Below are 25,831 nucleotides of genomic sequence, written 5' to 3'. Positions count from 1 at the left end.
TTGACCTTTGGACTCTAGAATTAGGGTGGAAGAAACCCGGAGTCTTCTGATGGGGAATGCGCTCTGTTGAGGCGATACTCGTATATGTAATCCATGGCCGCGACCATTGGTCGCGAGGATAGATCCGTCAGGCCTGCGGTACTAACAAAGTCTCCGCGTTACTGTTGGATACAAAAGCCTATAAGAGGCTAAATCAGACACTTACAATTACTAGTAAATATGAGACGTAATGTATGAGAATTTCTTGGCTTCAATGTAATGGAGCGGGTGATAGATCCGCCTCTGGTATAGACGGATCTACCATGCCACGTGCTACTTCTATGTGGGGAATTTACCCGGAGTTCGAGGAAGAAAGGGGTCGTTCCCTATTATCCGCATACCGTTTTAGGCTTCAGGAAGGTCAATCTCCGCGTCTTTCCCTCGATTATTACATCTAATAGGTTAAATTTGGAATAAAACCTCTGGCGCGTCGCAGGTTACCTGTACCTGTGGTGCCACCGATTCTTATTCCAATGTCTTGACGTCTGCCCGGATTGTTGATGGGGTTTTATTATCATCCAAGTCGACTGCCGTTATTTAAGCCAAAATCGCTCTCATCTCCCAACTGGACCCTCAATCGTTCAGGGGAATAGTCTACTAACTTCTTCACGGCGATGTTTTTGCCTAAACATATTCTGAGCGTTCTGCTTGTGGTGGCCCAGGCAGCTTCGCAGAAGTGCGAATTGCAATTTGATGGTCGAGTTCCCAGGCATTTCGCCCCATCAAAATTCGACAGCGACAATGGAATCTTTGATCCCAAGTATGTTAAAGGGAAAGGTGCGATGGTCATGGGTCTCCGTCCTCTGGGAATTCGAGGCTAATACTTGTGCAGGGCTCCAATTCAGCGAGTTACTCGAGGTAACCCCGAGGAAGTCGCTAGTATGTTTTAAACTGCCCCCAATGGCCCAAAGTCGCTAAATTAGAGAAGTTTGACTTGCATTCCACTGCGGTCGCTGTTACAATCGACGACTTGTCGGTGTTTGCCCCTTCGGAGGACAATGTCCAGGCGGGATTCCGCCGTGCCGAGCTGCTCCCAGCTTCCAACAACGGCACTGATGCCTCGACGCTCGGGATCAAGACGCTCCACTTCAGCGTTGCCAAGGATCCTCACCGGCCGCTGAACCTCTCACACGAGTATCAGCTTGTTTTTCTGGAGAGTGATGATTTTTCCACGAACCAGTTTGTGCTGAAGACTGGGACCATTTTGGGTCAGAATACGACCAACCCGGATACCCTGCAGCTGTTCGGAAATGTCAACGACGGCGAACTCCTATTCTCTACTCCCTTTAAGGACCGCGTCATGCACAACTTTGCCTTGAGGCTGGACTTTGATGCCTTGTAAGTTTCTACACATTTATTTGACCCGCCACCCAGCCCTGACTCCCTCTTTAGGACCACGCAAGTCTTCTACTCTCAGAATAGGTCCCCATTGAAACCCAAGACCGGTGCCATTCCAAATGATATTAGTGGCCAGGGTCAGTATCATTTTGGTATCCTCAAGAAGCCAACAGGATCCTTTGATGACATGACTAAGGAGGGATACCAGGAGAGCGGAATCAATGAGGGTATTATCCACGGGGGCATCTTCCAGGAGGACAGCTCAGGTGGTTGTATCAGCTTGCACCCTCGGGGTCGCCCAGGCCGCCCCCACTTCTAGAGTTTTTAGATTAAATCAAGGCCCGCATAATAGTCAAGGGAGCTGAGTGTGCTATGCCCTGTATGAAATATCAACAACAGTTGTAAGAGGATGTTGAGCGTATAGTGCCACAGTGGTGTAAGACTGCAGGCGAGGAAGACTTGTGGAAACGAGGTGAAGAGAGCCCAATATCAGGCTAGCCGGACGAGAAACTTTTTGTGATATCTGGTACACTTTAGTACTACCATTCTTCTCGACAGGTACTGGTCCATCAATATCAGAACCTACTAGGTACTCCGTACCTCCCCAACGTTGACAAGCCGCAAGGATGCGCTTGCCTTTTTTTTTTTTTTTTTTTTTTGTTGCGTTGCTAGTAGTGTTGAGCCACAGCCATCTTGACAACCAACCTACTCGCTACAGAAGACCAGGTTTTACTAGATGCACTCTCAATGGCCATTGGCTCCGGCGATAGAACACACCAAAGGAAAATACCCATGACATGGAGTTCATGTTCAGATAGTGGTGCTCGTCCATATTACTCCACGCTAGGAGGGAGGGACCCTTGATCGCTGGTTGGGTATCGATAATCGAGGAACCCCACCCACACTGTCCCCCCCACTTTCGACCTTCTCACATGGCCCAGAATATTCCAGCCCAAACCGCCAACATCTGACCTCGTCGCCTTCACCGCGGGGCATCACCACATCACCATCACCACTCTTACCACCGCACACCCCCCGAGCAAGACAAATCCCCTCCAAATCTAGCCACACCCGCTCCCACTGCTACCATGGTAAGTCAATCCCCCCAGCTACAACCAATCCCTCTCCTCCCCCAGCAATCACCAGCAGCTCATCAACCCCACACAGGCCACGCAAACCTCCAAGCAGCGCCTCGCGCTCGCCATCTGCGACTTCCTCACCACCTCCGCCAACGACGGTACCCTGACCGCAGACGACAAGGACTCCATTGACGTGGCCGTCAACTGCATCGCCGAGTCCTTCAAAGTCGACCCCGCCGACAAGACCGCCCTGGCCGCCGCCGTCGGCTCCCAGAACCTCCTGCAGATCTACTCCGTCTACGAGAAGCTCAAGAACACCACCGCGGGCGCCGGGCCCGACGGCTCCGCCCCCGCAGAGCCCTCGGACGAGAAGAAGAAGGAGGCCGACGGCCTCAAGTCGCGCGGCAACGCCGCCATGGCCCAGAAGGACTACAAGACGGCCATCGACCTGTACACGCAGGCCCTGGCGCTGCACCCGCGCAACGCTGTCTTCTTGTCCAACCGCGCGGCCGCTCACTCGGCGTCCAAGGACCACACCAGCGCGCGCAGCGACGCCGATGCCGCCGTCGCCATCGACCCGACCTACACCAAGGCGTGGAGCCGGCTGGGCCTGGCGCGCTTCGCGCTGGGCGACGCCAAGGGCGCCATGGAGGCCTATGCGCGGGGCATCGAGTACGAGGGCAACGGCGGCTCCGACGCCATGAAGAAGGGCTACGAGACGGCCAAGCGCCGCGTCGAGGAGATGGAGTCCGAGGAGGCCGACCTGCCGCGGTCCTCGCCGGGCGCCAGCGCTGGCGGCGCCGGGGGCATGCCCGACCTGGGGAGCCTGGCGTCCATGTTTGGCGGTGGTGGTGCCGGCGGTGCTGGCGGCGGCATGCCCGACCTGGGGTCCATCATGAGCAACCCCATGTTTGCCAACATGGCCCAGAGCCTCATGTCCAACCCGGACATGATGAACAACCTGATGAGCAACCCGCGCTTGCGCGACATGGCCAACCAGTTCAGCAGCGGCGGTGGTATGCCCGACCTCAACAGTCTCATGTCTGACCCCAATATTGCCGAGATGTGAGCACATCCCCATGTACCCCATTTGCTCAAATACCCTTGCTAATGTAACGTTCAGGGCTCGCAACATGATGGGTGGCGGTGGCTCTGGTGGCTCTGATGGCTCTGGTGGCTCTGGTAACTCTGGTACCAACAACCAGGGTGGCTCGGGGCAATAGTGCCGGACAATTTGCAGGTTGTGGCGAGGTCGTATGAATTGCTGGGAGGCTGTGACCATTGATATAACATATATAGGACACTTTGATCGCGCGGATGATGAGAAAATGGATTAATGAATAGAAACCAGAAGCTCCTCAGCTAAGTGTTTCAATTAAGAGCCCTGTGCCTGATATGTCTACTTTCTCCAGCCAACAAATCAAAGTCTTCCTAGCAATTGCTTCCCCTATAACTGGTCCCCGTCACCCAGATCTACTCGGGGGGTTTCGGTTTCCATGCCTCCTGAGCCCTCAGAGATACTGAAGTTGTATGATTCTTGTCCGCAGAAATAGGATGAGGATAAAATTTGAGCAAGTCAAATTAGTCGTGACTTTGGACAACCCCATTACGTGATGGTTCAGCCTCTGCGTAGGGTACCTCGTCCTCGCCGTCCGCGGGACCACTGTGCTCTGCTACGTCGACTGCCGCGCTGTCCACGGCTTGACAAGGTGGTATTACTGAAATCGGGGGGGCCTAATGTTCCACGCTTTATATCCGTGGCTGATTCATTCTCTGTCCGCCCGGCATGAGAGACCCCGCCGCTCGTGCCGCCGCTCACGTCCGAACGAGCAGGATCTTGGGCCTCAATTTCCGACAAACATTTCACACCACTCTGACGTTGATCATCTCTTGGGTCCCCTCTAGGAGCAGTTGGATAGTGAATTTTTGCTACAGCACGGGGCTTAGGAAGATGTGATCGGAGTTGGGGGATTTTTATGGTTGGTGTCGATACATGACGAAGCCTCTGTCATGGACATCTCGTCAGCAACGGGAGAGGGAAAAGATCCATGCGGACGTACCACTTCCCCTACTTCAACGTCTTCAGGTACCGGAGTCAGAACCTCTTCGCTGGCCTCTGCATCGTGGGACGTATGTGAGGGTTCGCTCTTGGACTGGACTCGCCGAGAGTAGCGCGGAAATTTGAATTGAGAGAGGTCGATTTTGGGCTTGTGTTCTGGGTGCTCGCCGTCCTCAAAGTCCTTCGTAGCACCAGGCTCTGAATCCGAATCTAATAAGACGTTGCTAGAATGACTCCCGGCTGTTGGTTGATTTTGCGCAACCCGTAACTCACTATCATTCCGTCTCGTGGTATGCGCATCGTGGCCCTGTTTCCCGGATGCCCGGTCAACAGCTAGGCGAAAGGCGGCCCGTTTCTGTTCACTCCTTTGATAGACATAATTGTTCTTTCGCAGTGGAACAGAAATTTTTGAAGCAGCTGCGAGGGCAGTCTTGGTTTCCTTGATATGCTTCAGTCTTTCCTCTTCGGCGGCAACCTCGTCCGACCATTCGAGACTAGTTCGTGAGCTGATCGTTTTCCTAGTTGTCGCCCCACCAGAGTCCTCGGAACTTGGGTCAAGTTTCTCCTGCAAAACATTGCACACTTTAGCTAAAGACCTGGGGGTGAATGTGGGTGCGATAGGGTTAAGTCGGGAGCCCTATGATCAGGTGTCAGCAGCTGACTCCTGTGTCTGATCTAGTGATCTTTGCTCACCTCCTTGGTATACGTCGGTGTGGAGATACAGGTATCAGCTTGCGCTTCCTAGCTCTCAAGCTGTGTTGTTTCGTCATTTCCCGGGGAAGGTTTGACCTTTGATGTCTCTGCTACGGGCCTGTCTGTCGACAAGTGGTTCACAATGGCTGCGGAGTCAGGCTCCTCGTCTCCATCCTCGGTGTATTTGTGAGGCTTCAGGAATGCCTGCTTGGACCACAGGTCCTCGTATCTTCCTTTTTTGAGAATCAGTTCTTCATGGGTTCCCTGCTCAACAATCTTTCCCTTCTCGACAACGACAATCAAGTCCGCGTTCATGATGGTCGAAAGGCGGTGGCTGGCGATAGGTTAGCGCGGGGGCTTGGGTAGTTGTGGGAACACTTACGCCACGACAAATGTGGTACGACCCTCACAGAGCTTCTGGAAAGAGTCCTGTATCTTCTGTTCAGTGTCGGTATCTACAGCGCTCGTGGCTTCGTCTAGAAGAACCACATCTGGATGCTTCAAGATGGCACGAGCGATTGCCACTCTTTGCAACTCGCCGCCGGAAAGTTTCCTGGAACGTCAATACTATTGCAGAGCTAAGAAGGGGGATCAACTCACACTCCATGTTCGCCCACCCTCGTATTATATCCTGTGACAACGTGTCAGTTCCATCATTGGGACAATCGGGTTTAGCAACTAACCGTCAGTAAACTCCCCGATCATATCGTGAATACAGGCGGCTCTACAAGCGTCGTAGACTTCCTCGTCGCTAGCGGTAATCTTCCCATACCGTACATTGCTCATGATGGTGTCATCGAACAAGATGGGGTTCTGAGGGACTACCCCAACCCTGTCGCGAAGGCTGATGCGAATTAGGACCATGAAAGTAAACCAGCAACTTGAACTCACCTGAAAAGATCTATATCTCGAAGGTCTTGGCCATCGAACCGTATAGATCCGCCCGTCACATCATAGAAACGATCCACCAGCCGCAATAGAGTCGACTTTCCTGCCCCTGTTGAGCCAACAAAGGCGACAGTTGTCCCTGGAGAAACGCGGAGGCTGATGTGGTTGATCACCTCCTTCTGCCCGTCGTAGCTGAAGCAAACATCGTCAAACTCAATTTCGCCGGCGACAAATTTGAGTGGTCGGGCTCGTTTCTTGTTCTGCACAGACGGCTGCGTCTGCATAATCATGAGGAGTTGCTCGGCCTCAACCAAATCATTGCTGATGCTCTTTCCCAACCGAGCAAAGAAGTTTAGGGGTGCGCACAGCTGGGCCCAGTACATGAGGAGCATGGCAAACTGCCCCGGTGTGGCCTGTCCGCTTCGGATGCGGTAGACCGCAAACATAGCACTCGCAGCAAGGCCAAACGTCAGTACGACGCTTTGCAAAGCGACGGAAAAGTTCCATCCCATGATGTACTCTTTCTCTCTTGACCAGCGATTGGTGACTGCATTTGCGTGGCGATTGTCTTCGTATCCTAACTGGTTAAAGGCACTCGCGGTTGTCCAACCAAGGAAGGCACTAGTGCGGATGTAATGCTCCTTGAAATACGCCTGGACGCGGCTGCGGCTTGCAATGCTAGACCGTGCCACAAGCCTGCTAGCGAGAAGAAGAAAAATGGTACCCGTTGCCACTGTTGTCAGCCCCTCGAATGACCCAAATGTGACCGAGAGGTACACCACGGCAACCCCGAGGTCCAAGAGCATGGGTGCGGCGTGGAGAAGAAGGTTCTCAACGATACTCGAGACTGAGGTTCCTCCGTGAATGGCCATGATCATGTCTGACGTGCTTTTGGAATCGTGGAAGTCGGCCGAGAGATACATTATGTGAGAGAAGGCTGCTCGAGTTATCGCCTCGTTGGAGTAGTACCGGACCGGAAGCCACAGCCATTGACGGAGGAGGTCAATACCGGATTCAGACGATGCAAGACGGAGGACGAGGTAGGTGATAACTGCAATCCAAGGGTCGGCACTTCCCACACCACTCAAACTGTCCATAATGACACCTGTCTGACGAGGGATGAGAAGATTGAAGAGGTTCGAGACGAAAAGGCAGACAACGACGGCAACAGCACGTGCTTGAAGTCCAGGCAAGCCAACGGGCCAAATATAGGGGAAGAAGATCTGAGGATCGTTAGACACGTGGGTTGGGGAATGTGGAGGAGCTAAGTAAGGAAACATTGCTGGGCGAAGCAGGCTGGATCCGATGACATACCATGTAGCTTTTGGCATATGCAAGCCAATTCCCACCAGCCTCCAACCTTTTCTCCATTGCCTCGCGGGCCTTCCTTTCCCGACGCTCCCAGGGAAGCTCATTTTGGTCATTCGAGCTATCGTCCGATTGCTCGGTCGAACCATACGGGGACTGGCCGTTCGGGGCGCCGTGTCTTGGTCGCCCATTTTGCGCTGCATCACTCTTGTTCAGAAGTGTCTGCGTTTCCTCGTCGAAGTCGGGATCTTGTCCCCGGCCACAGCGAAAGCAGAATAGCCCAAGTAAAACGACAAGCAAAGCACACCGTAGTAACGCCAAACACAGATTGACGATGGGAAAGTCGAGGGCTGGGGAATGAGGAGGCTTAAACCACTCAGTTGCCCCCATCAAGGCCTCGAAACCCAGCGCCAATGCCCAAGAGCCACCGTAGGGGTACCAAAGCGGCCGTGGGTTGTCGTAAAGTTGGCTAAGCTGAAGTCCAAAGACGAGGACACATGATAAGCGACCGACCACAACGTGATCTTGCACTTGCCAGCCTTTGCCGGTCGCGGAGATGGCGAGGATGGTGATGAGTTGGGCGATGTGTGCAGATATGAAGAGGCCCAACAGCCCAAGCGTTGCTAGACGACCAGGTTGCTGTGCATTCTTCCTCTTGGAGGCACTAGTGTCCTGTAGGGTAAAGATAGCGACGAGGGAGGAAACTGCAAAATAGACGAAAATGATGGTCGGGTACAGATAATGTAGCACCACTGGCGTCGAGTCCGGCAAGAAAGCCATGCTGTCTTGTCTGTGGAGGCTAAAGTTGCTGCATCCAGGCCACTCAAAAAAAAAGGAGGAAATAGGCCGGGTCAATCGCAAGGAGAGGTGCTTTTGATCGGTCAGCTGTCTATACTGTACGAGTACTCGTAGTGCCAAGTCTAGCTGCGGACGATGCAGACTGGGTGGCGAGGGGAGGGGAGATCGGCCTGTACTTTGAAGATTTCGGCTCCGAGTCGTTGGGTGCCTCAGAAAAGAAGACGGGCAAGACAGACGATGTCCGAGCGCCGTGTCCCGTGACAGAGGGAGGAAGCAAGGGAAGGAAACGTCAACTAGCGACAACAAGGATAAAGCAGGTACCTCCGGGAGATATTACTCTGTGCCAATGATAGCCTGACAGGTCGTTCCTACCCCCTTGTATCTGTAGACGCCACTCCACCAGGGTCTTGGGAGGGATGGCTGCGTCGGGGTCTCTTCAGAACCACTTCTGCGGCAGGAAGCACTTCTTCTCTAGAAGTCAGCGTATCAGCGTCTTAGCAAGGACCAACTTGGCGTTGTCGCTCACGACGGAGAATGTGGTTGGTCCGAGAATAACAACGGGGTCTCAGAAAGCCGAATCTAGAAGGGAATTCAGAGGGCATGGCCCGTCAGGCTAAGAGAGGTGCTTAAAGGATCGCGAGCCAGATCGGGAAGTCTATGCTTCGAAGGCCTCGTTATGATTCGAGGGCAACGCGTGAGCGCCAAGCGGGTCCCCTGGATTACCTGGAGGCTGGTACGGCAATCCAGCGAGGAAATTTCGTCTGTTGGTGGTGGGGATGGGGGGGTTGGCTCTTGGTGAACAAGCACACCTGGTGGCCTGAGCGGTGAACACGATGGCACCTGGCGACAGGTCTACCTGCACGCTTGTAAAGACAGGTACTCGTACTCGTAAGCGTAGAAAGAGGGCGAAATTTCTTTCACAAAGACAGCCCAAGGGTGCGAAAACCGGAAGTTGGCGCCGAGCAAGGCGCGACCTGGCCAAGTTGCGCGTTCCTTTTGCGTCAGGGTTGACTGACAGTTGCCCTGGAACCTACTCCTTCCTTTGCCTGCGACCCGTCCCGTCAGTGTCTGGTACCTTCCAAGGCTACCTAGGTAGTACTTGAAGATGTCGTTTTGCCGTGGACAGGAAGGAACTCATCTTACGGGCTCCAAAATGCGGCTGATGCAACGGAGGTTGTTGCCCAATTGACACCTGAGGCTGCAACAGGCGGTCAGACTTGTCTCCAGAGTCGCTGATGGTTGGGGAAAAAAGATTTCTTCTTTTAAAATTCCCGACTCTTTTGTTAATCTTCTATTCCACCTGTGACTTTGTCCGTTGAGCGCATGCCCCTGTCGAAGAAATCGAGAACTTATAAGACGATCTCGGAGCCTCTACCTTATGATCGAAACAACGGGGAGCTGGATACGTACTTGGTACTGCAACCACGCGTTTACCAAAACGACAGCCCAAAGGATTTGCCTGCCTAGGCGCAAATTACTAGTATGAGCTGAAAAAAGCATTGTACTTATACGCAGCCACCCACCTGATCGTTTGTCATCACGCTGCTGAAGAGGACCGACACCGGTGACCCCCATTCCTGTAGTCCCCCAACAAACTCGAATCAGGCACGAGGCACTACGGATACACGCGCAGAGAGCGTGTGATATTTCTGCCACGGAATGACAAGGGTCAACTGTGGTTTGGCATGGCATGGCATGGTACCATCAGCACAGTCGTGCCCATCGCGGCCCATCTTACGCGCCATGTATGCCAATGTCCAATTGGCTTGTGGCCCAGAAGACGTTGGCCAGCCCCTCCCCGATCCTTAGCAAGGTCGTCACCGTCGTCCACACCGCTCTGTTCCTGCTTCACCGTCTCTGGACCCCTGAATGCGTCCCGATGCCCCTCAGCAACTAATCGGCCGGCTTCCACGTCTCCCCAGTCGTTCTCCCGAACGCGTGCAGGGGGATTCTCTTTGTTCGGCCTCGAACCTGATGGCCAGCCAGGCGAGGAAACCAGGTTTCACCGCTACCGTTGGCGCCCCGCGCGGATGCGCCCCGCCTTCGCCCCGCTGTCAAACCGGCAGGCTCCATAATGCACGCCGCGCTTTGAAGTTTCGGACCTGGCCCTGTGTCGTGACCTTCGTGGGAGGCGTCTTTATCCTCTTGGCCGCTGATGAATCATTCGGGGGCCCGATCCAGGAGGTTTGAAGACGGACAAGCGGAGAGGACTGCGTTATTGCTTGCACAACGCATATAGTGGCCGGTCTCTTCCAAACCCCCAACCGCAATCAGGATGTGGGATAACAACGCGACTCCACCAAGCTCAACAAACCCAAGACAATTTGCTGGACTTCAAGCCGGTTGAGGGCAAATCAATCGCTAATCTTTGCTATGAGTTGGTAGGTGGGAGATCATGGCCGCATTCAAATAAGGTTTCTCCGAAAATTCCGGGGTCTTTGATTCCGCTAGGAGGATTGGACGCTCACGACTTAATATCCCCGAAGCCACCATGGAAGCCACGTTTTTGAGGCGCACGCCAATATCAACTACTGGTCAGACGTTTACCTCCTTTGGTCCCATCCAAGATCAGATTGCATAAATAATCCGATTGATCGGATTCCCCATGACGACCTCTGGATCTGGCAAAATCAACCATGGCTAGTCCGTAGTTTGTTGCATCTTCGGAAGCCTTCGGCAACTTGATTTGAGCATTGGAACTCGCTTGTTTTCGCGGCATGGAGCCAACTTCTGGGCCCATCGCCCGTTGAGCCCGACTCCTGGCAAACCAAGAATTGTCAACTCGTTCAGCCCACGTAATCCAATTTCCCTTCGTGGACATTATTAATCTAGTGACATTGATGTGAGGCAGTTGGTTCGTGGCGGGTGACGCCAGGTCTCACCGAGGAAGAATACCCACAAACCCACCCCGCTGAATTTTCACATTTCTAGCTGAGTATGAACTTGGGGTACGCACAGTTTGGAGAAAGATGCAGATTCAGAGCAAAAATGACGTCCAGGATTTGTCATATGCTAGAAATCAATTTATTGGCATGGAGGTTTGTCCTCTACCTTGAGGTCCGACACCCCTTGGAAAGATCACATCCGGACAAACGCAAGGCAGCCCGGCCACGGCTATATCAGCAATACGGTTTGTTCCTGGGCACACAAATTCGCCAATAATACCGAAATAATGCCGTGATCTGCGATCCGACCACTTTAAGAACTTCTTGAAGTCTTTACTCGGGGTAGCCGGATGTTGATGAATTGCCAACAGGAAAATGTAGCCGTCCGCCGTCAGGGAAACAACAAAGTGACATGAGCCAATTCGATTTGCCCACCTTAATTACCGGTTCTTCCTGAATATCAGACAGAGTCGGAGAAATTGAAGGTATCATGCACCCTTGAAACTCGCAACATTGCCTCCCGGACCACGGAGTCTTGGAGCGAGAACGAACTGTTCAGCCAACGGAGACATCGTGTAAGTGGGTCCTTTGCAAAATGTTGGTCATTTACCACCTATGTAACCTTTGGGGATTTCTCACAGCCGGGGCCTTCATGTGTTGCCAAGGTGGCGGTAATGCCACATTGAGGACATGATGCGTCCAGGGAACTAAGGCCAGACAGGACCACATCAGCTTTCGTACGCGTCCGTGTTCGCTCACCGAATACATCAATAAAACTAGCCTTTAAAGTAATCTACAGATCAGAGCGGCTTGTGTCGCCGGATCGGGTCCCTTGCGGGACTTCATGGGTTGAAGGAGGCGGTCCGACTCGGGCCACAGCCAATAAATGTGCCCCTGCTGGATATTCCCAGCCACGAAGGTTCCAGACCCTGCAAGGTCACTCTTGCCCAAGGTGGCATTAGGCTGCCAAAGGACGATAGAGGAGGAGTTAGGAGAATTTCTCCAGATCATGTGCCTTTCCCTTCCCACAAGAACTCGAACAACAACAAAGCAAAGTCACGCAACGAAGCAGCCACATGGAGCGCAAGTTCAAACCACTTCGACCAGCGCTTGCAACGACAACCGCGGAACATGATTCTCATGTGGGGAATGAGGACCCCGTACCGGGCATTAAACGAAAGAGGGTGCAGGTCAAAGTTGCCTGCGACACCTGCCGGACCAAGAAATCAGCGGTTGGTAACCCATGCCTGGGTACCGTGCGGCGAGATGTGGCTGACAGTATATACCCAGTGCGACGGGCAGCGACCGGTTTGCACTGCCTGTGTTCGGCGAGGATCTTCATGTACGTTCGGTGGGCGGCTCCATGATTCCTCGGATTCGTCTTCATCCCAGACACCCCTCCCTGGAGACGCCAATCGTCATAACGACGCAATCGAGCTTTTGACTCTTTTAACCTCCATCGCCCCTGAAGAGGAGGCCCTCGATTTGTTGAACGAGATCAAATCTTGCGGCGACTTTTCCCTGGCCCTAGCCCAGATCAAAAAGGGCCGAACTCTAGACCACGAGGATGAGGGCCCAGATTTCCTATGGCCACCAAATCAGGGGAGTGTCGAGTTCGAGTTGATGGTTCGCCATCCCATCTTGTATCCTTCTGATGCGGCTCTCGATTCGAGGCTTGACCCTAGCCGACTCTATATACGGAGAGTGCCTGAGTCGGGCAAGAGCAATCTGTTGAGGTATGCAGGTGGATTCAATGTTCCATTCTTCAGCTGACAGTCCTCTAGTAACGAGATTGACCACACCGGTCTAACAGACACTACCTTAAGAGAAGTCTCCAGAGTTGCGCAGGAAAAGGCCCGAAGACCGCATTGCTGGGCCGATGCACATCTTTCAGCGGTGGATTTTGCGCACTGGACAAACGTGACCATCGACAACGGTGAGGCAGCAAAGGCTGTCTCCAAGTACCTCGAGCTCGACCATGTCGTCTTGGGCCTATTCGATGCGGACCTATTTTTGGACGACCTCTGTAATAAGAGAACGAGATTCTGTTCCAAATTCATGGTCAACGCTCTGCTGAGCTGGGCTCTTGTACGTATGGGGCATTACAAAGCTTGCCTGGCAATGCCTCAAAACGTAATACATGCAGCTCATTGACATTAAGTTCGCAGCTCGATGCCTCTCTATTGAAGACATCACCAGCCGATTCGAGCACACTTCTTTTCTCGGAAGCGTTGAGCTACCGGCAGTCTGTTCAATTGCAAGATTCATTGCCTGCACTCGCAGCACTCCAACTCCTAAGTCTAACGGCAACATACTTGGGCCAAGGAGACCTGGGCTTGCAATTGCTTCGACAAGGGATATCCATGGGACTCCGGATGAAACTAATGAGCCATGGCGTTTCTTTGAGAATCGATGAGCCCGTGTCAGAGCGTGACAAGAGGGCTATCAGTCACTCTGCGTGGGGACTGTTTTCGTTCGCAACGTATGAGCCTTCCCTTCATCCTTGTCTGTGATTTCGGACTAACTCGACCCAAGATCCCATGCTCTTCACTTCCAGCAAGTTGAACTGGGTACCGTACCGCCTCCTGAACTACCTTTACCGGGAGATGAACCATATGCCTCCGACGCAGGGCCAACAACCACGACGCCAGCTCATGTCGACAATCATTTCCCATACTTCTGTCGCTTGTGGAAGCTTGTTCACGACGTTATCTGCCGTTATTACACCAAAGAGAATTCTCCAAGATCATATCGATTTTCGGCGGACTATGTACGAACAATGTTCGGGCGCTTCCTGAGCTTAGGAGACCAGCTGCCCCTTTCCCTAGTTCGTGGGAACAATACCACCCATCATGGGATTATCCTACAGTGAGTTTCCGGGGCATTTGAGAGTTCGATATCTCTAGAAAGGCGAGACTAACCGAGGTGTCTCGTCTAGTATCTTTTTCCATGCGGGGATTCTCACACTCCTAAGACCCTTAGTGTTATATGGCGATGACACACCACTCGGTCTCTCAACGCATACGAATAAACCGGCAGAATTAATCAGCAGGGCTTCTGTAAATCAGCTAAGACGCCTTGTTGCTATATACATCTTGAACTTTTCGTCAGAATTCCCGACAGTGCTTTGGCATACAGGGTGTCTCTACTTAGCCAACGCCATTATACGATCCACGCCCATCGACGGTGCGCGACCAACCGACTTCTACCTAGCCATTTCAGGCTACAAAAGCCTATATCCAAGATACCCCGTCTCTATAACCATTGTTAAGGGCTTGCTTTCCATGGCCGTTTCGAACGATGTCATGACAAGTCAGGAAGCTGGCCAAGTCATTCGACGCTTCAAGGCCAAGGGTGACGGGCCGTACCCCATCGAGGAGCCCACCGAAACTTCCTTCATGATCGATTTAGATTTGGCACTGACTGACCAAGGAGGAGCCCATATTGACAACTTGGCTCGACAGTTTGATGACATGGTTATGTTTGATGAGTTTATCACTCACGACCACGTCGACGACGAGGATGTGGCAATGCCACAGCTTTAAAAGTATTACAAATTACGGGGGTCCGATACCACTGACGGTCTACTAGGCCGAAGCGTATGGTAACATACCCGGCAGGTTCAAATCCCACAAACACGAATAGCATAGCATCGTTCGTTCCTGTGAGACAGCAAACTTTGAGAATCATGTCCACAGTGCCTCGAGGATTGAAAAGCTATCAACGACCAGCAAATCATGATGGGCCGGCATCCCAATCTGCAGGCCGGTCCTCTCGAAGTCCTCATTGAGCTTCCCAAGAGGGGTCCCATACGATTCCATCCTCGGACTGCTGCGGAGCATCGGTTCCAGCTAGCAGTCCGCTTCCATACCCCTCCAGATGGGCACCGGGCATTGCTAACGACATGGAGGTTGGCTGATCCAGAGCCATAGACATTGATTGATGCTCCTTCAGACTCTGGCCAAATACCTCGTCTTGTGGGGTTTTGATCGCCGACGCTGATTGGAACGGAGTTGCCCACGAACCCTGGACGCTCTCGCCCTCAGAATTCGTGTTCATACTCTCCGGGGAGATGATATGACTGGAGCCTCGATAGGTCCGGCCCATACTATCGCCTTGAAAGCCAGGAGTCGCCGTCCCAAGCATGCTATCGACCGACTTCTTTGCCTCGTGAGCGATATATTTCTGAATCAGAACGCAGCCGCAATCCGTATGCCGAAGGAGCTGGGTCTTCAAGTTGTAGATTTCGGTCGTCAACGAGTCGAAGCAGTACAAGAGGTAGCGGTTCTGGTCCTCCATGACATGCTCGCGCGACGCAAGTGCGCTCGCCTCGTCTCGCTTGCGTAATCGACATTTGGTTGCAGCGATGCGATTGCGCTCGAGGATCCGCCGTCGTCGAGGGTCTAATGAGAGACCATCTTCGTCCAGTTCCTCTTCGTAGGGGCCGGCAGACTCGGAGACCCGGGGCGGTTGTTTTGGCTTCCTTCCACGTTTCTTTGGCTTCTGTGTGTCTACTAACGAGGTAGCCCGTCCCCAATCGCTGACGGGTGTCACCTTGGACCGTTTGTCCTTTCTGGTTGATCGACGGGTAGTTATCCTGCTCTCGTCGGTCGTCATAGTCTTGTTTCGATAAGGAGATGTTGATCTCGGTTCAGGAGGGTCGGCTTGGGGGGCTGTGGAAGGCTTTTGTGACGTGGAAAAGGCCATAGCGGCATCGACCGGGAGTTCCGGGACCTCTATCGCGTCGTCAAAGAAGCTATTTGGTGGAACCAAGGCCGCCGGGGCTTGAGATAGAATGCTCTCGCAAGGTGTACGAGACATTGTGCTTGTTCGGCGCGTCGGCATGAAGAAGTGATCGGAGGAAGGCGTGCATATGCTATCGAGCGGCGTTTCGAGTGGAATCGTCCTCATTGGATGTGGGAGAGGCCAGACTGTCCTTGCGGCGAGCGACGGGATGGGGACGCCACACAGTTGGAGGATGATGACTTTTAGCAGTGAGAGAAGACGACGTCAGCGCGCCCCCCTCGGATAGGTGGGGACATGGGCAAGGCTTCCGGGTGTTTGGAACACCATGCGGGGGCACAGTGCTCTATCCTCTGAGAGTACTGCACATATGGTTGGATAATATGGGATGACCATCCAGGGCCGCAGGGGTGGTGAAAGGTGCTGAACTGCAGGTTGGAGAGAGGCCTCGGGTGTCGAGGCGGGAGAGATGGGGAAAGTTGTATTAATGTAGAAGGCTGATAATGGTCAGGGTGATTAGAAAGAGAAACCAGAGTGAAGATCCCGGTGTGTTTCAAGGTCGGTGAGAGGATCAAGGGTGGGCGACGGGATGGAATCATATAAGGGGAGGCCTCGGCAGAGACTGGCAGAGACTAGCAGGCTGGCAGCTTGGGTCAAGAAACTTGGAGGGGCGTCGCCAGCAGTTGGTGGAGGCGTCTGGGTGTTGGGCCACATGGGCAAAAGTTTACCATGGCCTCGAATACCAACGCCAGACAAGCCTCTCACAGCCAAGTCGGCGGGGAGGGGGATAAGCTTTGCATTTAGATGTTGGAGGTGGATGGACGGCCTATTTTCCTCGACGAGGGATGGGCGAGTCCGAGGCCCCGAGCAAATGGAATCAGCCAGAAACGGGGCCAAAGTAAGGGCTGTGTGACCTTGTACTCGCTGGGCGGAGGTCCTGGTCCTGGTCCTCTGGGGAGTATTACTTGGCAGGTTGGCACAGAGAAGTACCAAGGCCGGGACAACGGCGGCAGTGAAGCACTAACAGCAACTACCCGGGAGCCCCCCGCAGCACCGGAGAATTAATCTGATTGGACGCCAAGCACGGAGTAGCTCCGATCTTACGGCGCGACGCTGATTGGCTGTCTATACTTTCTTTTTCTTCCCGGCGCGCTGGGAACTAGGGGAGAGGATAGGAAAGGAGCAGCATAGGAGCAGCACCACTTGACCGAGCTGATGGCCGTGATCCTGCAGAGACTGCACTGGAAGGAAGCGGCAGGGGCGCCCAGAGACGCCCAGAGACGCCCAAGAGATGCCCAGGGATGCCCAGGGATGCCCTTGGGAAGAGGCTAGACTCCTGGACCCCCCCGTGTGGCGTGCCCTAGCCGTGCGCTGACACCAAACAGAGTTGGGACGGTCCCGGGACATCGGGTGCGGTGCGACGCCCCCCGATACCCGGTCGTAAGATTCAGCTGATCGTGGTGCTTGCTAATGTTCTGCATTGGTGGCCCTGGTAACCCTGGGTGGGCTCGATATGGCCTGGTGGCCTTCACTCCCCACGACCCAGCGCTGTCTCCTTCAACGGCCAATTGGTCGCGCGCCCACAATTGCCTCGTCGTGTCTCATGATTGCACGATTCTCGTCACTCCAAGCTTGGCTGTTCTTGGGTCTCATCCCCTCGCCCGGACCCAAAACGACTAAGAAAAAAGCTTGCAAAGCTTATAATGAGGTGCTGCTCAGCAACCCTAACTAAGTGAGCGCGTAGCATGCGAGCTACGGCCGGTCCTGTGCCCAGCGCAACTACCAGGTCAATAATGGGATCAAGTACATTAATGGTATAGGGGCGGGACACCGGGCGGGGTGGACCGTGGACAGTTGTGCGCGTGGCTTGTGGTGTCGCCAACTCTACCTACCTCATAAACTCTGTTAGGGAGAGGCGATTTCAACTTCCAACCGTCCTTCTTCTGCCGAGACGAGAATGGTCCATCCCAGCCGTTGTGGATTCTGCGGCTCTGCCCTGCCCGCCCGTCTTCTTTGACCCGTCACCCGCCCCCGCATCTTTGCCACCGTCGATCAGGTGGGATTTCTGGGAACGTATCCATCTTGCAAGGTCAGATGGGGAGCTTATGGACGGACTCAAACGGACTTCGATTCGGTATTATGGTCATGAGCCCCTCCCTTTCCTTCTATTTTTTCCGCGCCATGGAAAATTTCCTAGACTGCCAGGCAGCTGAGCGGCCCGTCTATTGGGTTTGCCCTTCAGTGACCTGTCGATTATTGTCACGGTGCATGTCTCTGGAGGCGATCACTGGGGAAACAGGCTTGGATCTCCGAGGGCTCGGTACACCATGCGGGGCAGCGCATCGAGTTCCCGCCGGGCTAATCTTGAAACATGGGGTTGGTCGAAGTGAACTTTCTCTCTTTCTCTCTCTCTGCCTCGCCTGCCTGGCCTCTCGTCCTTCTGGCAAGTCTCGGCCTCCAAGGGCATTTCCGTCTCAGCAACGTTCCGCTCAGCGGGATGGATACCCACTGAACGGGGCGATGACTGATCACAGGTCTCCTTCAAATAGGCGATCATTGGCGACCTCTCATTCATAGCGTCAGTGTACTCGTTGGCACCGCTCGTTGCTAGTTTTTCTTGGCAGTGAGCTAGGGCCCTGCGATCCATCTCGGAGCCGGCCGAGCGATGAGGTAGGGCGCCTCTGGCTGGCTCGTTGATTGTTGGTAACTTCTTCCCCAACAACTTTGCCTATACTCTGTAGTTGAAAGAGGCGATGAATAGCCCTCCAGATCTTGAGATGCAACATTTGTTTCATCTCGCCACTGGCTGGCCCTAGGCGACATGTTAGCGGTACGTAATCTGCGATGCAACGTGTATCTTCGGAGTATTCGGGAAGATGTCACTACTTTGGGTCCCTAGAACCAGTAGTGTTCCGGTACCAGCGAAAAGGCCCGGTTGAGGGTATTAGTTCCCTTGTGGAAACCCACAGGTTCCTCGTTCTACTACTTCCCAGGGTCAAGTTGCAAACTGATGGCCATCGTTCCACTCCGCAGTGTCGTTTGGTTTCGACGAAATACATAGCAGCCATCCACGCTGACAACAAGGTCCCCCTCATTTCTCAGGGCTAGCTGAACCTTTTGTCAGAGCCAAGTAGTCTCTTCTGGTTCTCTATTGCCCTGTGGGGCGTCAAGAGACAAGACAACGGGTTCAACCTAAGGCCTATACGAAGTCTAGGTCGCTTCAGACGACTCGTGGACTCCCAGGGAGACTACTGGCAGCCTGGCGGATCTGTGGCGACAGATGCCCATGTGACATGAGCCTCGTGCATAATATCTGGGGACTGTCAACTGCTTTGAACCGGCCTTCCCTAACCGACTCCACTCGGGACGAACCACTCGGGGACGGAAAGTTTCATACACAAATTATTTCTTTCTCCGACGGTGAATACCTACGACATGACACTCATACGAGTATAGAAGTACGCGCGTTATTCTTCTGCCCCGGGACAGGACGCGCCACAAGGAGGGACGCCACACGCCAATGTGGCCCCGATACCCCCGGGCCAACGAAGGTCGGGGTAAACGAAACGTCCAGACCAGCGCTGTGGAGTCTCCCGCCTGGTATCAGTTAAGCACACAGAACTCTAGGACTTAATAGGTAGAGAGGAGCTTTCAACCTTGGGAGTACCGTGTGTGGCGGGGGTGGTGGGTGCCGGGAAAGAAGGTTCTTCAACGGCTATTCATCGAACAAGGTTTGACCAATGCGCTGTGCGCCATGACTATGCCGGGCCGAAGCACACAGCCTTGGGCTACCAAGGAGCTCTGGTCCGTGTGGCAATAACTATTGGGCCCTAAGAAACGGCCGCATGGGGCATACTATGGGGTATACAACGGCCTACTCGTACATGTAATGGACCTGGATGACGGGTTGCCGTTACTGTTCCTCGGATATCGAGTCGAGACCTTGGCCGGCTCCACTCACATATACTGGCCCGAGAGGCACTTAATGACGTGGTGAAGAGACAGGTAGCTATTCGTACTCTCGCCGAGTTACAAAGTCTCGTGACATGCATCGCGGCGGGAACAGATGCGTGGAACTCAAATATCCTCTGGCCCCAAGGGTTTGTGTCTCCTGTGGAGAACTGCGGCGCGGGGTGAGTATTCATTCAATAGAATATTCACTTTGTCCATTGCCGCTCTAGGGAAGTGAGGCCGGGAGATACCCCCTTTAGACCCTGGGGAAGACGAGGCGGACCTCTCGACCCGGCATGGGCGACAAATTTCCGTGGGGACTTTCCCGTATTGGGGCGCATGCTGGATTTAATCAACTAGTTTCACGAGGTCCACAACTCTTCGTCTAGATGAGCCGTGCCTAGTTGCCGTGCCTAGGATGCTACCCGCGATGGGACCGCTGGACAGTGTGGTGAGGGGGTTCGCGATTTGACGGGGCAACGGAGGCTCGATGCCATCTTCTCTTTCTTCTTTTCAAAATAAAACCCCCTTCACGGGATAGCATGGAAGTTTTCCGGTGCCAAGTTCTTAGTGATCTGTCGATGAGATAAGATGAGAGACAAATACTGACGGCGGCGCGGTGAAAAGAAACGCGGCGCGGGTTGATTGAGCGGTGACACTGGCGGGTGACAAAAGGTGAGATATTGCTTTGCCGACTCATAACGTGGGCCGTATGGTGTCAAATAGACTGCGGCCCATGCACATGATAATCGAGGCAAGGTAGACGCGCTGTCCCAAGCATCGAGCGGTGAATTGGATCGTGATCTAACAGCGATAAGACCCGATGGATTTCTTCATGTCGAGCCCCATTCCGTAATAGCAGGTCGATATTATGCCGAGCACCGAGCAGGGCATCTGGGAGCGAATGAAGGGCACGGAATTACCGATGCAAGCCAGTATGGGGATCTGTGAGAGTGATCCCCTGTTACGTGCGGGATTAGAGGCTCGTGATTCATCATGAGGGCAAGGAAGGGAAAATCGTGTTTGAACGTGGAGTTTTGAGTGGGAATATGGGGGAACTGGGGGGACATTGCCGAACCAGGTAGGCGGCGCCGGGGCATATTATTGGCTGGCAACGGGTAAAGGCGTCATCCCACCGCCATTTATAGTAAAATCACGGCGAGGCTTTCCACATTGGGCTCCAGATCAAGCAGGTCTCGCCGCAAGCCTCTCCACCAGCTCCAACAACACCACCCTCGATGTCCAGCATCGGCGGATCTGTAACATATTGGGCTATATTGGGGCATATTGGCGCATCCCAGAGGCGTCACCGAACGCACAATGGCGTCGGGGGGTTCCGAGGAGGCGGAGGGATGAAAAAGTGAGAGGCCAGGTGTAGATGCGTATAAGTATCCCATGTATGGCGAAGTTGCCTGCAGTCTACTTACACGCACTTACAACTCACGATACTCTCTCTCCTCCACCGTATTGTGCATTTCACTAGCGCTCGTTTCCAATAAGCCAAATCCCACCATCCCCCTTCAGACAACGCTCCCTCACTCCGTTCACAATGGCCCCCGTCGCCCTCGTCGACGTCGCTGACCCTGATGGCCGCGACCTCGAGCGCATCTCCGACGCCATCGACGACGTCAACTCGATCAAGTATGACACGCAGTCCAAGTTCGATGTCGCCAAGGACAAGTCCGCCTTCCGCCAGTACGACGACGCCTGCGACCGCGTCCGGAACTTCTACCGCGAGCAGCACGCCAAGCAGACCGTCGCCTACAACCTGGCCGCCCGCAACCGCTTCTACAGCGCCTCCCGGCCCCGTCCGCGCATGACCATCTGGCAGGCCATGCACAAGCTCAACACCCTCGTCGACGAGTCCGACCCGGACACCTCCCTCTCCCAGATCGAGCACCTCCTCCAGAGCGCTGAGGCCATCCGCCGCGACGGCAAGCCCCGCTGGATGCAGGTCACGGGGCTCATCCACGACCTCGGCAAGCTCATGCTCTTCTTCCCCGAGCTGCAGACCCAGGGCCAGTGGGACGTTGTGGGCGACACGTTCCCCGTCGGCTGCGCCTTCGACGACCGCATCATATACCCGGACACCTTCGCCGCCAACCCGGACAGCCGCGACCCCGTCTACTCGACACCCAGCGGCATCTACGCCCCCGGCTGCGGCCTCGACAATGTCATGCTCAGCTGGGGCCACGACGAGTACCTATACCACGTGGTCAAGAACCAGAGCACCCTCCCCGACGAGGCCCTCGCCATGATCCGCTACCACTCCTTCTACCCCTGGCACCGCGAGGGCGCGTACCGCCACCTCATGTGCGATAGGGACTGGGACATGCTCAAGGCCGTGAAGGCGTTTAACCCGTACGATCTGTACAGCAAGAGCGATGAGGTGCCGTGCGTAGAAAAGCTGAGGCCGTATTATACCGAGTTGATTGATGAGTTCTTTCCAAAGGGGGAGCTGGAGTGGTAGATGGTGGAATTGCGTAGTCTTTTGTATTAGCGGGTTGCAAGGTCAGCGGGATTAGACAAATAAGCGTTAATGAGTAACTTTTTTTCTTTTCTCTTCGATCACTGTATCGTTGCAACCCATTAGTGTTTGCTGGTGCCTTTGAGTGTCTATCGGGAGAGTTGAATATCGCCGTCTTTGCTACGCCTGGGAGGTAGATATCATGCTGACAGGCCGCCTCTGATCTGTCGACATCCAGGGACGAGAAATATGTCGCGCCACACTTTTTGGAAGTTTCTTCTTAGCATCTTTACATCCCATGTTGCGCCGACTTGTGAGGTGGTGCATGGCCTGACCCCGGCGGGTTTCAATATTCGTTGTCCCCGACATGGCTGGCTATTCAGGGTGATCAAAGGGCATCTCTGTAATCTCGGGGGCCAATCCCATTGTGCATAAGTATATTGAAGCGAGTCGGCCAAGACGTGGGCAAGAAATCGGTTCCTGGCGACGCTGTTGGTGTCTCTCCAGAGCCTGACAACTCAGCGAGCCGACAAAAGCCCACAATAGACGCGTCCTGGATCCCAAATCCCACTCCCAAGAAAAGAAAAGCCATTTTAAGACAGGTATACAATGAATGTCCCATCCAACGCCGTGCGCCTTATGATCCATCTATCCGTCAATCCCACCCCACTCCTCCTCCTCCTCATCATCCATCTCCTCATCCTCATCCTCGCCCTTCTCCGCCCACGGTAGCCTATCGTCGTCATAGCTCTCCCGCGCACGCTCCCTCACCTGCTTCACAGGGCAATGCAGCAAGCCCTGCACCATCTCGCCTACCTTGTCGACTAGCGCCCTCCCCTCCGCATCCTCCTCGGCAAGGCACCCCTCGCGCTCCAGCTCATCAACCCACAGATCCAGTACGTGCAGACGCAGCCCCAGCGGTACCTTCCTCAGGTCCCCGGACTCCTCGAATGGCCACTCCGCCAGCACCGCCGCCACCTCGTCGCACCCCTCGCCCCGCGCCGAGTACCGCACCTGCGCGGCGAACACCCGGCGCACGAGCAGCAGGAACTTGTCCAGGCGCAGCTTGTCAATCTGCGGCCACTGCTGTCCCATGACGTCCCAGAAGGCGGCGAACCACACCGCGCGGCAGGACGCGCGCGGGAGCGCGTCGGCGAGGAGGGCCAGGTCGGCGGCCAGGCGCTGCTGCGGGGCCGGGCGGTCGGTCATCCAGTGCGCAAAGTAGAGGCCCTTCCACAGCTTGAGGGCTTCGGGGAGGGGCAGGGAGGAGCGCGACGAGAGGAAGGCCTTGAGGGAGTCGATGGAGGCGGTTCGGAGTTTGCGATCTGGGGGGGGGAGGCACGGGGATTATGTTAGGAACTGGTCTGGTGGGGCGTTGAGGATGAGGGAAGGGTGATGGGACGTACCGCTTGACGCGAGGTTCCTTATGAATGGCATCTGGGCTTCGTGGGCGGCCATTGTGACGGTGCGGGGAGCCTGGCTGCTCCGGATTGTTTGATGAAGTTGACGAGGGTTGTTGGTGGTGATGAGGTCGGAGCAACTTTTTTGGCGGTGGGAAATTCTGCCCCTCGAAAAATCGCGGTGAGAGACCCGGTGAGGGGCAGTTGGGGGTGGGGCAGCTTCACCGACGCTCACCGACGCTCATGATTCGCCATCTCTGGTGCTTTCCAACGATTGGGGCTCGGTAGAGGTTAGGACTTGCCTCAATTGCATAGATTTGTCTAGAAACATTGGTGACGTCCCGCCTTTCTAGAAATACCAAGACGCACCCTGGAGAAACAAGGAGGAGCGAGGCTGCCCGCCAAGCCCCATCTGATGAACCATCGAAACAAAGCGTGTAAGAGATCACTAACAAGTCTCCATCACCCATTCATTCCACCGCAAGTCGCCTTTTTTAGGGCCCCAGGCCTAAGTCCCAACCTTGGCTAAGCAACCAAGGCCCCTAGCGCAAGGCACACTGGCACCAGTTAGCTGCCCAGCCGCCCCAGGGTCCCCGTCACACATCCACGATCGGCCCATCGGTATATGTAGGGACCTATAAAACCTCCTACCTGCCCCGCTCTCCAACGCTGCGATTCATCAAAACCCCCACCATCGTCATCCCGTTACCGGGAAGCTTCCACCGGGCCACCATCGCGACTGCTTCACGTCCAGCCTCAGCTTTGCCTGCTTTGCTTTGCATTCTTTCCATCACTCTGTTTTCTTTTCCTCCGTCCCACATCTTGAGACTCTAGCAACACACCATCGAAACTTTGATAGCCATATCTCAGAACAGAAGAATCCGAGACCACTAGACACCACAGTTCGCACAAACCTCCCATCAATACCAACACCCACACACATCAGCAACCATGTCCACCAAGCGCATCGCCAAGGTAAACACAACACTTTCTCCCAACTCACCTCGCACACCAGAGCTAACCCTTCTCCCCTCCCCTCAGGAATACGCCGAGCTCTCTGCGTCGCCCCCCGAGGGCTTCACCGTCGCCCTCCCCGCGTCCGACACCCTGCACACCTGGCACATCACCCTCCGCGCGCCCGCCTCCACCCCTTACTACCCGGGCCTCTTCGGCATCGTGCTCACTCTCCCCGTCGACTACCCCTTCAAGCCGCCCGTCGTTAAGTTCGCCACGCGCATCTACCACCCCAACGTGACCAACGACTCGCTGGGCAACGTGTGCCTCGCGCTGCTCAAGCCAGAGAACTGGAAGCCCTCGACCAAGATCATCGCCGTGCTCGAGGCCCTGCGCAACCTGCTCGTCGAGCCCCAGCCCGACGACCCGCTCGAGGAGCGCATTGCCGACGAGTACAGGAACGACAGGGCCGAGTGGGAGAAGCAGGTCAAGATGTACGTGCAGCGGTACGCTAAGGACGCGCCTGTCTTTCCGGCTGGGTCGTAGGGAGCGAAAGCTGAAAAGTCGGAGAAGGAGGGGGGGGGCGATGGAGGGTCGGAAAAAGAGGGAAAGAGAGCGTGATGGAGCGAGCATGGGAGTTGGGCATGGAGCCCTATCCATAGCCGATATGGCACTTTGAACCACATAATTCGAGAGAATTACAACCCTTAACTAGCATATGGCGCAGCCAGTGGTAACGACAGCATGAACAAAGTCTTTTTTCCACTTCACCATGCTCTTATGCGTCTAGCATACAATAGTCCCTCCGCCTGCCCCCGAGATTACCGCTCTCCTGTGAAGGTATACTGAATCTTTTCCCTTTTTTACAAACCCGCGCCGCATCTTTTGATACCCTACCATCGCCCCTTCCTCTGCGTACCAAGTGTCAAGAGCAATACCAGTGTCCCTGCACCTGCATCTCTTGCCGTGTATGTCCCCATCTCCAGAGGCCATCCATTTATGTCTATCAGCCCCCACTATCCCATCTCTATAACCCGCACACCGTCGAGGCGTGTAGCATATCTCGTGGTGATGCAACCGTGATCGTCATGAAAAAAAAAGCAAGTTAGAAAAAAAAAAGGAAATACGGTCGAACGACCAAGGAAGAGAAGACATGCTGTCCGACCGTCACGTGGTCATCAGGCGCTTGAAAGAGGGAAGAAAAAAAAGGGTGACAAAGGGGAAGGCTC

At 54.5% G+C, this 25,831-nt stretch overlaps 8 protein-coding genes across 8 annotated transcripts; 5 read left to right on the top strand and 3 right to left on the bottom strand.

Moving 5' to 3' along the window:
* Positions 1-780: 780 nt before the first annotated feature.
* On the top strand, positions 781-1,696 carry ACO1O0_000072 (uncharacterized protein; the record flags this gene model as incomplete). Its single annotated transcript, XM_083189577.1, has 3 exons — positions 781-799; positions 951-1,377; positions 1,432-1,696. The coding sequence occupies 3 exons, from the start codon at positions 781-783 to the stop codon at positions 1,694-1,696; spliced, it is 711 nt and encodes a 236-aa protein (XP_083053436.1).
* A 769-nt stretch (positions 1,697-2,465) lies between these two features.
* Positions 2,466-3,679, top strand: sgt2 (uncharacterized protein; the record flags this gene model as incomplete). Its single annotated transcript, XM_083189576.1, has 3 exons — positions 2,466-2,468; positions 2,524-3,521; positions 3,580-3,679. The coding sequence occupies 3 exons, from the start codon at positions 2,466-2,468 to the stop codon at positions 3,677-3,679; spliced, it is 1,101 nt and encodes a 366-aa protein (XP_083053435.1).
* Positions 3,680-5,256: 1,577 nt separating this feature from the next.
* Positions 5,257-7,193, bottom strand: ACO1O0_000070 (ABC transporter ATP-binding protein; the record flags this gene model as incomplete). Its single annotated transcript, XM_083189575.1, has 6 exons — positions 5,257-5,542; positions 5,591-5,761; positions 5,809-5,839; positions 5,892-6,040; positions 6,100-7,147; positions 7,187-7,193. The coding sequence occupies 6 exons, from the start codon at positions 7,191-7,193 to the stop codon at positions 5,257-5,259; spliced, it is 1,692 nt and encodes a 563-aa protein (XP_083053434.1).
* Positions 7,194-13,939: 6,746 nt separating this feature from the next.
* Positions 13,940-14,632, top strand: ACO1O0_000069 (uncharacterized protein; the record flags this gene model as incomplete). The annotated part of the gene is made up of 2 exons (XM_083189574.1): positions 13,940-13,955; positions 14,226-14,632. The coding sequence occupies 2 exons, from the start codon at positions 13,940-13,942 to the stop codon at positions 14,630-14,632; spliced, it is 423 nt and encodes a 140-aa protein (XP_083053433.1).
* Positions 14,633-14,870: 238 nt separating this feature from the next.
* On the bottom strand, positions 14,871-15,908 carry ACO1O0_000068 (uncharacterized protein; the record flags this gene model as incomplete). Its single annotated transcript, XM_083189573.1, has 1 exon — positions 14,871-15,908. One exon carries the CDS (start codon positions 15,906-15,908, stop codon positions 14,871-14,873), a length of 1,038 nt encoding a protein of 345 aa, XP_083053432.1.
* A 5,422-nt stretch (positions 15,909-21,330) lies between these two features.
* On the top strand, positions 21,331-22,251 carry ACO1O0_000067 (inositol oxygenase; the record flags this gene model as incomplete). The annotated part of the gene is made up of 1 exon (XM_083189572.1): positions 21,331-22,251. The coding sequence occupies one exon, from the start codon at positions 21,331-21,333 to the stop codon at positions 22,249-22,251; it is 921 nt and encodes a 306-aa protein (XP_083053431.1).
* Positions 22,252-22,896: 645 nt separating this feature from the next.
* Positions 22,897-23,706, bottom strand: ACO1O0_000066 (nucleolar protein,Nop52-domain-containing protein; the record flags this gene model as incomplete). Its single annotated transcript, XM_083189571.1, has 2 exons — positions 22,897-23,573; positions 23,655-23,706. The coding sequence occupies 2 exons, from the start codon at positions 23,704-23,706 to the stop codon at positions 22,897-22,899; spliced, it is 729 nt and encodes a 242-aa protein (XP_083053430.1).
* An 893-nt stretch (positions 23,707-24,599) lies between these two features.
* ACO1O0_000065 (ubiquitin-conjugating enzyme/RWD-like protein) lies at positions 24,600-25,148 on the top strand (the record flags this gene model as incomplete). The annotated part of the gene is made up of 2 exons (XM_083189570.1): positions 24,600-24,623; positions 24,690-25,148. 2 exons carry the CDS (start codon positions 24,600-24,602, stop codon positions 25,146-25,148), a joined length of 483 nt encoding a protein of 160 aa, XP_083053429.1.
* Between the last annotated feature and the right edge of the window lie 683 nt (positions 25,149-25,831).

This window comes from Amphichorda felina, assembly GCF_050947745.1.
Source record: "Amphichorda felina strain 45539 chromosome Unknown scaffold_1, whole genome shotgun sequence".
In the NCBI taxonomy this organism is placed as follows: Eukaryota; Fungi; Ascomycota; class Sordariomycetes; order Hypocreales; family Bionectriaceae; genus Amphichorda; species Amphichorda felina.
This window is presented reverse-complemented; position numbering and strand designations above follow the sequence as displayed.